The sequence below is a fragment of the Archocentrus centrarchus genome, chromosome 10, assembly GCF_007364275.1.
Source record: "Archocentrus centrarchus isolate MPI-CPG fArcCen1 chromosome 10, fArcCen1, whole genome shotgun sequence".
Taxonomy (NCBI): Eukaryota; Metazoa; Chordata; class Actinopteri; order Cichliformes; family Cichlidae; genus Archocentrus; species Archocentrus centrarchus.
Window position 1 is genome coordinate 38,624,969 of NC_044355.1, and position 12,600 is coordinate 38,637,568.

General features: G+C 42.2%; 1 protein-coding gene across 4 annotated transcripts in view; it reads right to left on the minus strand.

Annotated features, from left to right (window-relative positions):
- Positions 1-4,741: 4,741 nt before the first annotated feature.
- glra1 (glycine receptor, alpha 1) overlaps positions 4,742-12,600 on the minus strand; it is a 143,793-nt gene continuing 135,934 nt past the window's right edge. For 2 of the 4 annotated variants that reach the window (XM_030740167.1, XM_030740165.1), the window contains one exon: positions 4,743-5,671. In XM_030740167.1, coding sequence (XP_030596027.1) covers positions 5,387-5,671 — 285 coding nt within the window. In that variant the 3' untranslated portion in view covers positions 4,743-5,386. Of the gene's footprint in view, positions 5,696-12,600 lie in introns of all 4 variants that reach the window. The other 2 variants (XM_030740163.1, XM_030740166.1) reach the window with 2 other exon arrangements.

The window sequence follows — 12,600 nt, forward strand, 5'->3', positions numbered from 1 at the left end:
AAGATGCTTAAAACGCTGCAGTTCCCATGTCAGGCCGGGCGTTGTGGCTATAGGAGACGCAATCATAGTGCGCATGTGTGAGTGTCTATTTTCAAAAAATAGCGTTTTTGCCCGTTTACACAGAAACGCAGACTGGCTTTCAAAACTCTGGAGCCCGTTTTCAAAAAGTATCGTTTCCGCGCTGTTCTCGAGTAAACGGGAGGCTGAAACGCATCAAAACGTATCCGTTTTCATCTGAAAACGTTCTCGTGTCTTGTCTCTGTCACAGTTTCTGTCCTTGCTCTCCTGCCCCCCCCAGCTGGCTGCAGCCCCGCCCCAAGCCTGGCTCTGTTGGAGGTCTCTGTTTAAAGGGAGTTCTTCCTCTCCACTGCTGCCAGATACTAACATCATTACTCTGAGTACACTTTGAATGCAGAACACCGATCTTACCTGATACAGTCACATATCATATATCTGCTTTCAGTGAGTCACACCTTTGCATCAAATCCTATGAATACATTCATCATTGAGTCGCATATCTGAAGGCTCTGGACGCGATCTGATCCTCACTGCATCTCCCGACATGTAGGACCCCCGACCCACCGTCTCACTCCACCTGGGATGAATCTGAGTTTGCATTATGAAATGACATGAGTTGTGGTGTAGCATCACATTGTGTTTGACATGATTTTGTCTTTATTTATGGGGTGTTCCAAAATATCTGCCCATTTTATATATCTGTTGTGAAAAACTATAATTTCTCCCTGTTGCTTGAAGTGCATTGACTCCATCAGTTTTGTAGGTGGTTAGCTAACTTTGAACAGGACAACAGTTCAGACAAGACACGAGCAACTTTCTGCAACTTGAACAGAACAAAAGCAGAGACACACAGACACACACGTTCACACAGACAATAAACACACCGCGCAGCAAGGATTTATTTGCAATTTTTAATACTTTTTCTTGAATGATTACACAGATCCTTGAGTCGAGTAACAGAAAGCAGAAGATCCAACTCCAACTACCTCGACAATGTTCAAAAACAGGTAAAGAGATTTTTGTTCAGAAAACTTTTAATCGTTAATAGAATTAGTAGTATGACATATTTCAATAAATATTTAGATATATACAGTTACAGCAGAAACGGTACATTCTTTTTTTTCTCTTCAAATTGCTTCACATTTTTTATACAAGCCAAAATATCTGCCATTGTATTTATATTCATGCAAAATATTGTTTCTCAGATTAATGAAAAATAAAAAGATTTGCTGAACTTTTTTTTCATTCTGCTTTGATGTGCACTTTCAGATTATAAGCATCATAATGAGCATCATAAGTTTGGCAAATTAAACAGGTGCACTTTGTGCCAATACACAATAGAAGCAAGTAAAGCAAAATTAAGGCCATTCCAACTTGTGCAAAGAAAGTAAACAAATGAAGAATAATCAGAATAATGTTTCCTTTAGTTCACAGCAGTTCAAGAGTCACCGTTTTTCCGTCAGGTCATCGGATTGTACAATACATACAATAAAATACAAGAGAATGAAAGAAACCCTGCAAAACCCCATGAATCATTAATCATCAACAAATCAAACCATGCTACTTTAAAATCCAACCTATGGATTTAGAAATGTCTAAAAATGCATCCCTCTGACTCACTGTTCTCACACTTTGCATCACATTGCAGCAACGTAACGCAGCACAAACCCAGGGTCACTCTGGTTACATGAACGCGTCCCTTTCCTGAACCCACGCAGCAGAACAGTGATTAACGCAGAGACGTGAGGCTCTGTGATGACTGTGACACGCACAGGGGTCACGGATGGTGTGAAATGCTGATTGAACGAATGTGTGATATGCTTGTAGGTCCTATTTTGGTTGCATATTCAGCCCCCATATGGCACGAGAAATGTGTGTGTGTGTAAAACTGATGGCTGCTGCTGGCGAGCGGGCTCGAGCACAGATGTGCTTGTGACATTTTCAGTCACAGTGTTTATGGCACAGAAGGTAGAAGGAGCCATCCTAATTAGAGCGAGCCTGCTGAGGTTTCCCACCCGGGTTTAGGTCGTGACCAGAGAGGAGGCTTTGCCACAAACAGAGGCCGTCAGAGGTGGTTTACATCATTTGTGTCACTCCGTAGTCCCAAAGGAGCTCCTGAAGGGCTGAGTCTGCAGAATACTGCGTTTCAGACAGAGAGGAAAGCTGAGAGAGCTGCAGCTATTCCAAAATGATCTTTCTGAATGGTTTTAACGTGTGTGGGTGCCACAGCCTCACGTATTCATCATCATCTTAAACTAGCAGTGCATGACTGAGCCGCATGGTGGCTGTGACATCACTTCCTTCTTTTGAACACGTCTGTTTAAGACAGTTTTGATTTGATGGATGCAGAAATAAAAATATTTTCAGCTGCACTAAAAATGTTAGTTTGCTCTTTAACTGTCTGAGGACCGTGCCTGCTGATGGACCTGAAGGAGTCGACTTTATTACCCAGCAAATCCAGGAATGACCTTGAACCCAATTTTTGGAAAAACTCTGATTTTTGGCCCAACCAAGAAAAGCCTTTTCCTTGTGATGCACAAGAAAAAGAAGATATGTTACAGTATAACTGGAACCACCCAGAGCTGCTCTGGATCCAATAATCAATACAGCTACAAGTTTTCCTGCATCTCTGACGGAGTGCAGTTCAGTTGGGTGACGGGGTGAAGGCAGAGGTTAATGTTTGGCTCATGGAAAGCAGAAGGTGGTGATCCAGCATCTGTTTGCAGCCAAAGCACCTCTGTGGTCGCAGCTTTGAGCTTTACTGTATCTGAGTGAAATGCATAGTTTTTGGAGTGAAGCGGGTTTTATGGCACTTTCATTTTAAAGTCAGAGCATGCTGGGATGTGAGCAGAGGGAGATGTGTGGAGCTTAGCCCTTCGGATCGCTCTTATGCACTTTGAGACTAACTGAAGCCATTAAATTGAAGAGATACATGCACATTTTGACACCTTGTACTGTAAAAATCACAAACGCTAAATGTGTTTAACAGAATTATGTTGGGATTAATGAGCAGGTATATCAAACAGTACAAGAATGAGGAGGGAAATGCAGAAAGTTTTTCATATCAAAATATTTTGTATTGTAATATTTGTATATCTGTCACTGAAAATGAAGTGAATATGAAATTAGAGCCTCTAAAAATCTCAACTTTTCCTCCCGCTGGCTGTTAAAGGAAATGCCAAAGAAAGAGGACAGTTTGGAGCTGGACTGTGGAAACGCTGTGTTCTACTCTACTCGTCTTCCTGTGTCTAATGTTCAGAGAGGAAAATAAATCTCCCCACAGCTTATTGTGAGAGTGAAAAATACCCAAGCAGCTCCAGCGGGTCACCGACCAGTGCGCATCAGAAAAGTGATTTATGAAAGTTATTCATTCGTTTGTTCTGAGATTTTTATAAGGAAATTGAGCCTCGCTTTAAAAGGAAACTATAATAACACAGGCAAGAATTTAATAAGAATTGGCCGGTAATGCTAAGCCACCTCCCACTTTAACAATATGTCAGAAAGAATTTCCCAAATCGCTGGAGCGCTCCTTTGAATTCTGGCTGAAGAAAACTTACAGTCAGAACACAACAAATCAGAACCTGTGAGCTTCATTTCACATGTCGCTTTGCTACAAAAGTTTCACATCATAACCTGTTGTTTCATTTTCTCTTATTTGGGATTTTCTCTCCTCGATGCAGATGTGAGGAGATGAAAATATGGACCAACCACTTGTGCATAAAAGCTGTGCAAAGGAAAAACCTGCAACACATGAATTTCGACACTCTCCAGACTCTGCCCAGGTCTCTTTCCTGCAGATTTCTGCTATAAAATATATTTATATATTTTTTTTTTCCATCTACTAATTTGTGTGCACTGGGCAAAAGTGCCTGGGCAGTCTGCAACACCATCACCTCCACTTTTAGCATGAAAGACTTTGTTTAGCTGTCAGGAGCAGGATGCTAAAAAAAAAGGCTAGTGCGATGGAGGGAAAATCATAATTGCATATACTGATCGTTGCATAGAGAAGCCTGGTGCAAAGTACAAGAAAAAAGAAATGAGCAAAATCATCAGTCACACTCATCAAGCCTCGAACGATGGGATCACGGCCGTCACGCTGCGTGGAGCTTTATGAAGTTTGCAGCTACAGTTGGTGCATAAGAATGAGGTGGAAATAAAGTTCATTAAGGTAACATATGTCCTCTCAGCTGGGGGGCGGGATGGGCGGAGTCACATTAAGGCGGGGTCAAAGCAAGGAAGCACTACTAAAGATGTAAACATGTCTCAGTCCCCACGAACACGACAAGGAAAGCAAAGAGGACCTGCTTTTCTCTCCGTCCGCGCTCAGCAGCCGCCGCTGAGGCGACACCAGCCGCTAAGGCCGGGCCGCACCGCCGTCCTCCGGGGCGGAGCTGCAGAGCGCTGCAGGTGGAGTTGGCACAGAAATTCGTTAAGAAACAACCAAAAAACAGCAAATGCAACATGAAATAAATTAAGGACAGGTAGAGGAACACACTGGCCACAGATTAATGAGATATTTTGCCACATATTCCTGTTGTCCAGCTTTTTTTTTTTTTTTTTCTTGTTGTCCAGTCATGTGATTGACAGCGGCAGCAGTTCAAGGTTTCACGGTGTTGCAGCGGGAGGGAGGGAGGGAAAGCTTTGAGTGCTTGCAGTACACGTTTGAAGCAAATCTACATATATAGAATGCGTGACCCTTGCGTCGCGTTATTCACTGGAAGCACCGATCCGCCCGCCTTCCTGTTTTTGGGAGAAAAATCCTCTGATTCCAGATGCCCACCTGTGGAAACAAACACCCTACTTTTTCCAGTTATGATAGATATATGAGTATATTACACTGCTGCTTCTCGCACAGCCCCGCCCCACGTCACTTTTTCATATAGAATTATATATCTGTCTTCACACAAAAAGCTAAAATCAAATACAACATTTCTTTTACAAGCCTTGCTTGTTCAGTCTGACTGCTCCCACAGTTTGTTGGGGCGCCTGCAAAAGTTGAACTTTTCTTCTTTTCTTTAATATATTGCCACATTCATATATCATGCATTTTACTGCATTGCTATTGCACTGGTCCGGATTATTCAGGAGTTGGAAAGAGAGAGGAACAGGGGGCAGGATTCAGGGTAGGAGAGCAGAATAAAGGAAAAATAAAGCAATAAATATTTGAAATCATGTCTGTGGGAATTGGGGGGGGGGCACTTTTCCTCAACTGAATGAAGGTGAAGGATGAGGAAGAGGACAGGAGGTGAAAAAGGGCAATGACTCTCCCACTGAAGTCAGCTCTCTGTTTCTTTCTCTTTTCTTTTCTCTGTGTTCTCCTCTTCACACCGTTCTCGCCTTCGTCCTCCTCCTTCTCCTCGGCTCTCCACTACTGCTTGTGGATGTCCTCGCTGCGGATGATCTTGTAAATGATCCAGTAGAAAATGTTAAAAATGAGGAAGACGAGCGGGAAGGCCACGCGGGACACCGTGTCGATGCGCTTGGCCCGACTGATGAAGAGCTTCTTCATCTCCTCGATGCTTTTCTCGGGTGCGGCCGAGGCCGGGGCATTGTTGTTGTTGCCTTTGATGGCCATGCCATCCTTGGCCTGCAGGCAGGCGGGGCCCATACCATAACCGGGGAAACTGAAGCGCCCCTCGCCCGTCTCATCCTCCTGCAACACAGGCCAAGACTCAGGCTGTTAGGAACCAGAGAAAGACGTTACTGTTGAGAGGTGTGTGTGTGTGTGTGTGTGTGTGTGTGTGTGTGTGTGTGTGTGTGTGTGTGTGTGTGTGTGTGTGTGTGAGTTAATTGCAGAGATGTGTAGACATGAAAACCAAATAACTCGGATGACTTGAAGTGAAAATGAAAAGTGAGGAAGCAAAGCACTTCATTATGTGATGATGTGTCTGAATAAACTATTTAAGGTGGAATTTGTGTTCTCATTCCCAGTTTTTAGTCTTTATGCTCTGCATCGTGGCTCAGCTTCACCCTCACCAACCTCACTTTAGATCCCTTTCAAGAATGAATTCTAAATTTCAAGAAACACTTTGGAGCTCTTTGGCATCTTAATGAAAATAAAGATGCAAAGAACAATATTAATTTAATTTCTGTGCAATCACCTGCTGGTAATCTGCCCTTAAAAAACAACCCCATACCTGGTTGGACCAATTTCCCCTTCAAGATAATCTTCTCATGCACCTGTGGACCACTGCCCATTTTTACATCTTTAAATTGAGATTTTGACCTTAAAGTTGTGCAGAGAGCAAACATCAACTTCACATTGACCCAACATTTTGTGGATGATGGTTAAAAACTGTTTTTAGTTTGCAAGTCTGAACTTGGCCAACACAACCTGTGCAGTCTGCCTCCCTGTGACGACGTCTCTGCTCTCAGTATGAAACTGAGGAGGAGGAGTGGAGGAGACGGCGCATGCTTCCCAGAAGCAAGCGACATATCCAAGAATCACCCGAGTTTTGCTCCAGTTTACAGGGTTACTAAATATAATTCCAGCAAAGCTTCTCTCCTCCTGCCATCCCCCCAAAACCCCATCCCCATAGAGTCGGTGCCTGCTCCCAGACCACCAAAAACCAAAGCTAAAATCAGCAAAAAACTATTTAAGCATAAAAATTCAAAAACAATAAATAATACAGCTTCATCAACTGCACCAAAGAATAAAACAATTAAATGTGGATTGTTAAACATTAGGTCTCTCTCTTCCAAGTCCCTATTAGTAAATGATTTAATAATTGATCAACGTATTGATTTATTCTGCCTTACAGAAACCTGGTTACAGCAGGATGAATATGTTAGTTTAAATGAATCAACACCCCCGAGTCACAGTAACTGTCAGAATGCTCGAAGCACAGGTCGAGGAGGAGGATTAGCTGCAATCTTCAATTCCAGCTTATTAATTAATCAAAGACCCAGACAAAGTTTTCATTCTTTTGAAAGCCTGACTCTTAGTCTTGTCCATCCTAATTGGGAAAATCAAAAACCTGTTTTATTTGTTATTATCTATCGTCCACCTGGTCCTTACTCAGAGTTTCTGTCTGATTTCTCAGACTTTTTATCTGATTTAGTGCTCAGTTCAGATAAAATAATTATAGTGGGTGATTTTAACATCCATGTAGATGCTGAGAATGACAGCCTCAACACTGCATTTAATCTATTGTTAGATTCAATTGGCTTCTCTCAAAATGTAAAGGAGCCCACCCACCACTTTAATCATACTCTGGATCTTGTCCTAACATATGGCATAGAAACTGAAGACTTAACAGTATTCCCTGAAAGCCCCCTCCTGTCTGATCATTTCTTAGTAACATTTACATTTACTTTAATGGATTACACAGCAGTGGGGAATAGGTTTTATTACAGTAGAAGTCTTTCTGAAAGTGCTGTAACTAAGTTTAAGGATCTAATTCCTTCATTGTTATGCTCTTCAGTGCCAACACAGTGCAGAGCAGCTACCTAAACTCTGCTCCCAGTGAGGTTGATTATCTCGTCAATAGTTTTACATCCTCACTGCGTATAACTTTGGATACTGTGGCTCCTCTGAAAAGGAAAGCTTCAAATCAGAAGTGCCTGACTCCGTGGTATAATTCACAAACGCACAGCTTAAAGCAGATAACCCGAAAGCTGGAGAGGGAATGGCGTCTCACTAAATTAGAAGATGCTCATTTAGCCTGGAAAAAGAGTTTGTTGCTCTATAAAAAAGCCCTCCGTAAAGCTAGGACATCTTACTACTCATCATTAATTGAAGAAAATAAGAACAACCCCAGGTTTCTTTTCAGCACTGTAGCCAGGCTGACAAAGAGTCAGAGCTCTGTAGAGCCGAGTATTCCTTTCACGTTAACTAGTAGTGACTTCATGGATTTCTTTACAAATAAAATTTTAGACATTCGAGAAAAAATTATTCATAACCATCTCAAAGATTATTCTTCATGTTCGGCTGTTTTCAGCACTGCTGGTATTTGTTTAGACTCTTTTGCTCCAGTTGATCTTTCAGAGTTAACTTCAATAGTTACTTCCTCCAAACCAGCAACATGTTTGTTAGATCCCATTCCTACTAGACTGTTCAAAGAAGTCTTTCCAATTATTGATGCTTCAATATTAAAAATGATCAATCAGTCTTTATTAGTTGGCTATGTACCACAGACCTTCAAGGTGGCTGTAATTAAACCTCTGCTTAAAAAGCCATCACTTGACCCAGCTGTCTTAGCTAATTATAGGCCAATCTCCAACCTTCCTTTTCTCTCAAAGATTCTTGAAAGAGTAGTTGTAAAACAGCTAACTGATCATCTGCAGAGGAACGGTTTATTTGAAGAGTTTCAGTCAGGTTTCAGAATTCATCACAGTACAGAAACAGCATTAGTGAAGGTTACAAATGATCTTCTTAGAGCCTCTGACAGTGGACTCATCTCTGTTCTTGTCCTGTTGGACCTCAGTGCAGCTTTTGATACTGTTGACCATAACATTTTATTACAGAGATTAGAGCTTGCTATAGGTATTAAAGGTACTGCACTGCAGTGGTTTGAATCATATTTATCTCATAGACTCCAATTTGTTCATGTAAATGGGGAGTCTTCTTCACACACTAAGGTTAATTATGGAGTTCCACAGGGTTCTGTGCTAGGACCAATTTTATTTACATTATACATGCTTCCCTTAGGCAGTATTATTAGAAAGCACTGCATCAATTTTCATTGTTATGCAGATGATACTCAGCTTTACCTATCAATGAAGCCAGATGACACACATCAATTAGTTAAACTGCAGGAATGTCTTAAAGATATTAAGGCCTGGATGACCTCTAATTTCCTGCTTCTAAATTCAGATCAAACTGAAATTCTTGTTCTCGGCCCCACAAATCTTAGAAACATGGTGTCTAACCAGATACTTACTCTGGATGGCATTACTTTGGCCTCCAGTAACACTGTGAGAAATCTTGGAGTCATTTTTGACCAGGATATGTCCTTCAATGCACATATTAAACAAATATGTAGGACTGCTTTTTTGCATTTGCGCAATATTTCTAAAATTAGAAACATCCTTTCTCAGAGTGATGCTGAAAAGCTCATTCATGCATTTATTACTTCTAGGGTGGATTATTGTAATTCATTATTATCAGGCTATCCTAAAAGCTTTCTGAAAAGCCTTCAGCTGATCCAAAATGCTGCAGCTAGAGTACTGACAGGGACTATAAAGAGAGAGCATATTTCTCCCATATTGGCTTCTCTTCATTGGCTCCCTGTTAAATCTAGAATAGAATTTAAAATTCTTCTCCTCACCTACAAGGTCTTGAATAATCAGGCACCATCTTATCTCAAAGACCTCATAGTACCATATCACCCCAACAGAGCACTTCGCTCTCAGACTTCTGGCTTACTTGTGGTTCCTAGGATACTTAAGAGAAGAATGGGAAGCAGAGCCTTCAGCTTTCAGGCGCCTCTTCTGTGGAACCAGCTTCCAGCTTGGATTGGGGAGACAGACACCCTCTCTATTTTTAAGATTAGGCTTAAAACTTTCCTTTATGATAAAGCTTATAGTTAGGGCTGGATCAGGTGACCCTGAACCATCCCTCAGTTATGCTGCTATAGGCCTAGTCTGCTGGGGGGTTCACATAATGCACTGTTTCTCATTCACCTTATTTACTTTGTTTATACTCTGCATTTAATCATTAATTGATATTAATCTCTGGCTCTCTTCCACAGCATGTCTTTCTCTCCCCTCAGCCCAACCGGTCGCGGCAGATGACTGCCCCTCCCTGAGCCTGGTTCTGCTGGAGGTTTCTTCCTGTTAAAAGGGAGTTTTTCCTTTCCACTGTCGCCAAGTGCTTGCTCATAGGGGGTCGTTTTGACTGTTGGGTTTTCTCTGTATTATTGTAGGGTCTTTACCCACAATACAAAGCGCCTTGAGGCGACAGTTTGTTGTGATTTGGCGCTATATAAATAAAATTGAATTGAATTGAATTCAAACATTTCAGCATTGAATAACGGTCCATTCCAGACGTGCAGCCTCGGCTGGTTGGTTCAGAAATGAAGACTGTGTCCTGGCCTGCAGGACATCATTCTTAGACTTTCTAGCAAGAGGAACTCCTTTCATCAACAAAGAAGTTGAAGAGAGCCTCAAAGTTCACCATGAGGCACAGAATGAGAAATGATTCACTGTAAATGTCAGACGTGCTGTTTCTATTGTTTTAAAGAGCAGCCTGGATTTGCTTTCTCACTGTAATAATCTGACCGATATTTCTTGCTCCGTCAGCGGGTCTGACTGTCCCTCGCTCGTACAGGGACACAGCTTCAGCATCTGTTTGACGACGATAATGTTTCATCCATGTTTGCTGGGATTCAATAAAAATGTCTTAACAGGTCCTCTTAATGTGAGCAGTAAACACACTACAGTAAGCAGAAGGATCCTGGAAATATGTTACATATATTTTATGAATATCAATGCGTTTGAGAAATGCAGATGTGTCTTCTGCTATTTATTTTCATGTCACCTCATTCAGAAAAAATGCAGCTATATTTTGTGCAATATTAAGAGCTGCATCACTAAATCCCCCCAACATCCTCTTACTTCCTGTATTACTCTTCAAAAGGTTTTCCAGTGGTTGGTTGTGACTGATTAATTATTTTAATTGATTGGCAAATGAAGGGCCCTCAGGTACCCAATAAAGGAGACGTCATCAGAAACACCGTGCAGGGGGGGAACACAGAAAGACCCCAGAGCTCGCCATTGATCACACTACGTTCAGCCCCAATACCAAAGCCATCAATGGGAGCTGAAGCTGGACGCCACGTGTTTATCTCGCCCGTCAAGGAGAACGAGAGGACGTGTTGGGCAGGATGAATGGATTTGAATTGATTGACATGCACTGTGCTCAAGGTTACGGCGAGTGCACGGTGCTTTCACCCGAGCACAGTGAGATATTGAAAATCCCATCTGCACGTTCACCCTGCCTTTTCATTACAGGAGACACAAAGACTTCCTTATCTGCTTCAGGGACTCCAACACAAACATCGACACGGGCTGAGAGACACGAGGGTGTGTGGAGAAACTTAAATGAGGAAAATAAACACGGCAGAATGTCCTTCGAACTTAAAACAACACCCGTGAAATTAAAAATTAGCTGCAAAAAGTCCTCCGACGATAAGGAGCCGTCTTTGTCTGGGTTCAGAATTTCTGATAAAAGCCGCGGTTGTAAAATTCACGCTTGAATGCGATTTGTGTTTCCCGCAGGCCACTGTGGGAGCCTGTGTGGCAGCTTATCACCCGGGAATCTTTCCAGTTCATTTTGGGAAAGAAAAGAAAAAAAAAAAGAGCGTTTTATGATCGGAAAACAAGCAAGAGCAAAATCTAAATCAGGAGGAGGAACTGTTGGCAGCAGAAGAACCAAAGTGATGCAAAACCTCTGCAGCAGCAACAAATCAACCTGCCAGCAACACAGGCGGCACAAGTCTCTTCAGTTAGACCGGCCTCTAGCTTCCAGCAGGGGAAGAGGAAAAAACAGTCACTAATGAGCCAGTATGTCCTGATGGCCGTCAATAAAGGGGTAGAAAAAAGGTTAAAAATGCACTTAAAACCTGATCAAATGAAGCAACGGGAGGGAAATGTCCTGTATGAGAGTGTATGCTGGTATATCATTGTGCACATCTATATGTGTGTGTGTGTTAGACCACCAGGTAACGATCCATTTTTAGTGCCCCATGTCCCTGTTCTGTCCTTGCATGCACACCAAGCCATCTATTACTGTTAATACATGTACACACACACAAACACGCACACACACACACACACACACACACACATACACACTGGATGTCTGTGGTAGCCGACCTCTGCCCGTCCTTCAGTGACGCTGCTAAACTATTACAGATGCTCTGCTTTATTCTCCCTGCCATGTGATTAATGTGGAGGGCGGAGGAACGTGAGGAGGAGGCGCAATGAGAGGAACGGCAGAGGGAGGACGAAGAGGTGTGATGAGAAAAAGAAATGAAATAAGAGAAGGAGAACAATAAGGGACGAGGGAGGAAGACCTGCAGAAAAGCACTCAGAAGGCCCCTGAAGCAAACCATAAAAGAAGAGCTACGCCTCCGGATGGACCAGGTGATTCATTACATTTATGCCTAATTACAAAAATGTCCTCCATTAACACAGCAAGCTTCAGGTCTGTATAGTCCATGGATGGATGGATGGAAGGACAGAGGAGATGAAACTGGGGGGAATTAAGGCTTGCTCTTTGCGTTCTACAAAAAGGCGATTTATAGCCTCGCTTTAGGATCCAGCTCACCTAATCTCTTCTCTTCTTTTACATGTTTTCACCAGTAAGGAACACACATCCAAGAAATCTAATCTCATATTCGGAAATATGGGATTAGAGATTAAATCTGGAAATTTATGGACAGTGACATTTTGGTCTCTACACCACCACATGTGCAGCCTCTGCTTTAATACCAGGGGTGGAAAACAAAAATCACATTAACTGTTGAAGGTAATTCATTCAAAAGCTGTTCCTTGGGAAAGGGTGGACTTTTCTTCATAAATGAAGTAGATAATAGGTGGAGAGTGGACTGTCATTTACATTTACAGGCTGCTTGTGTA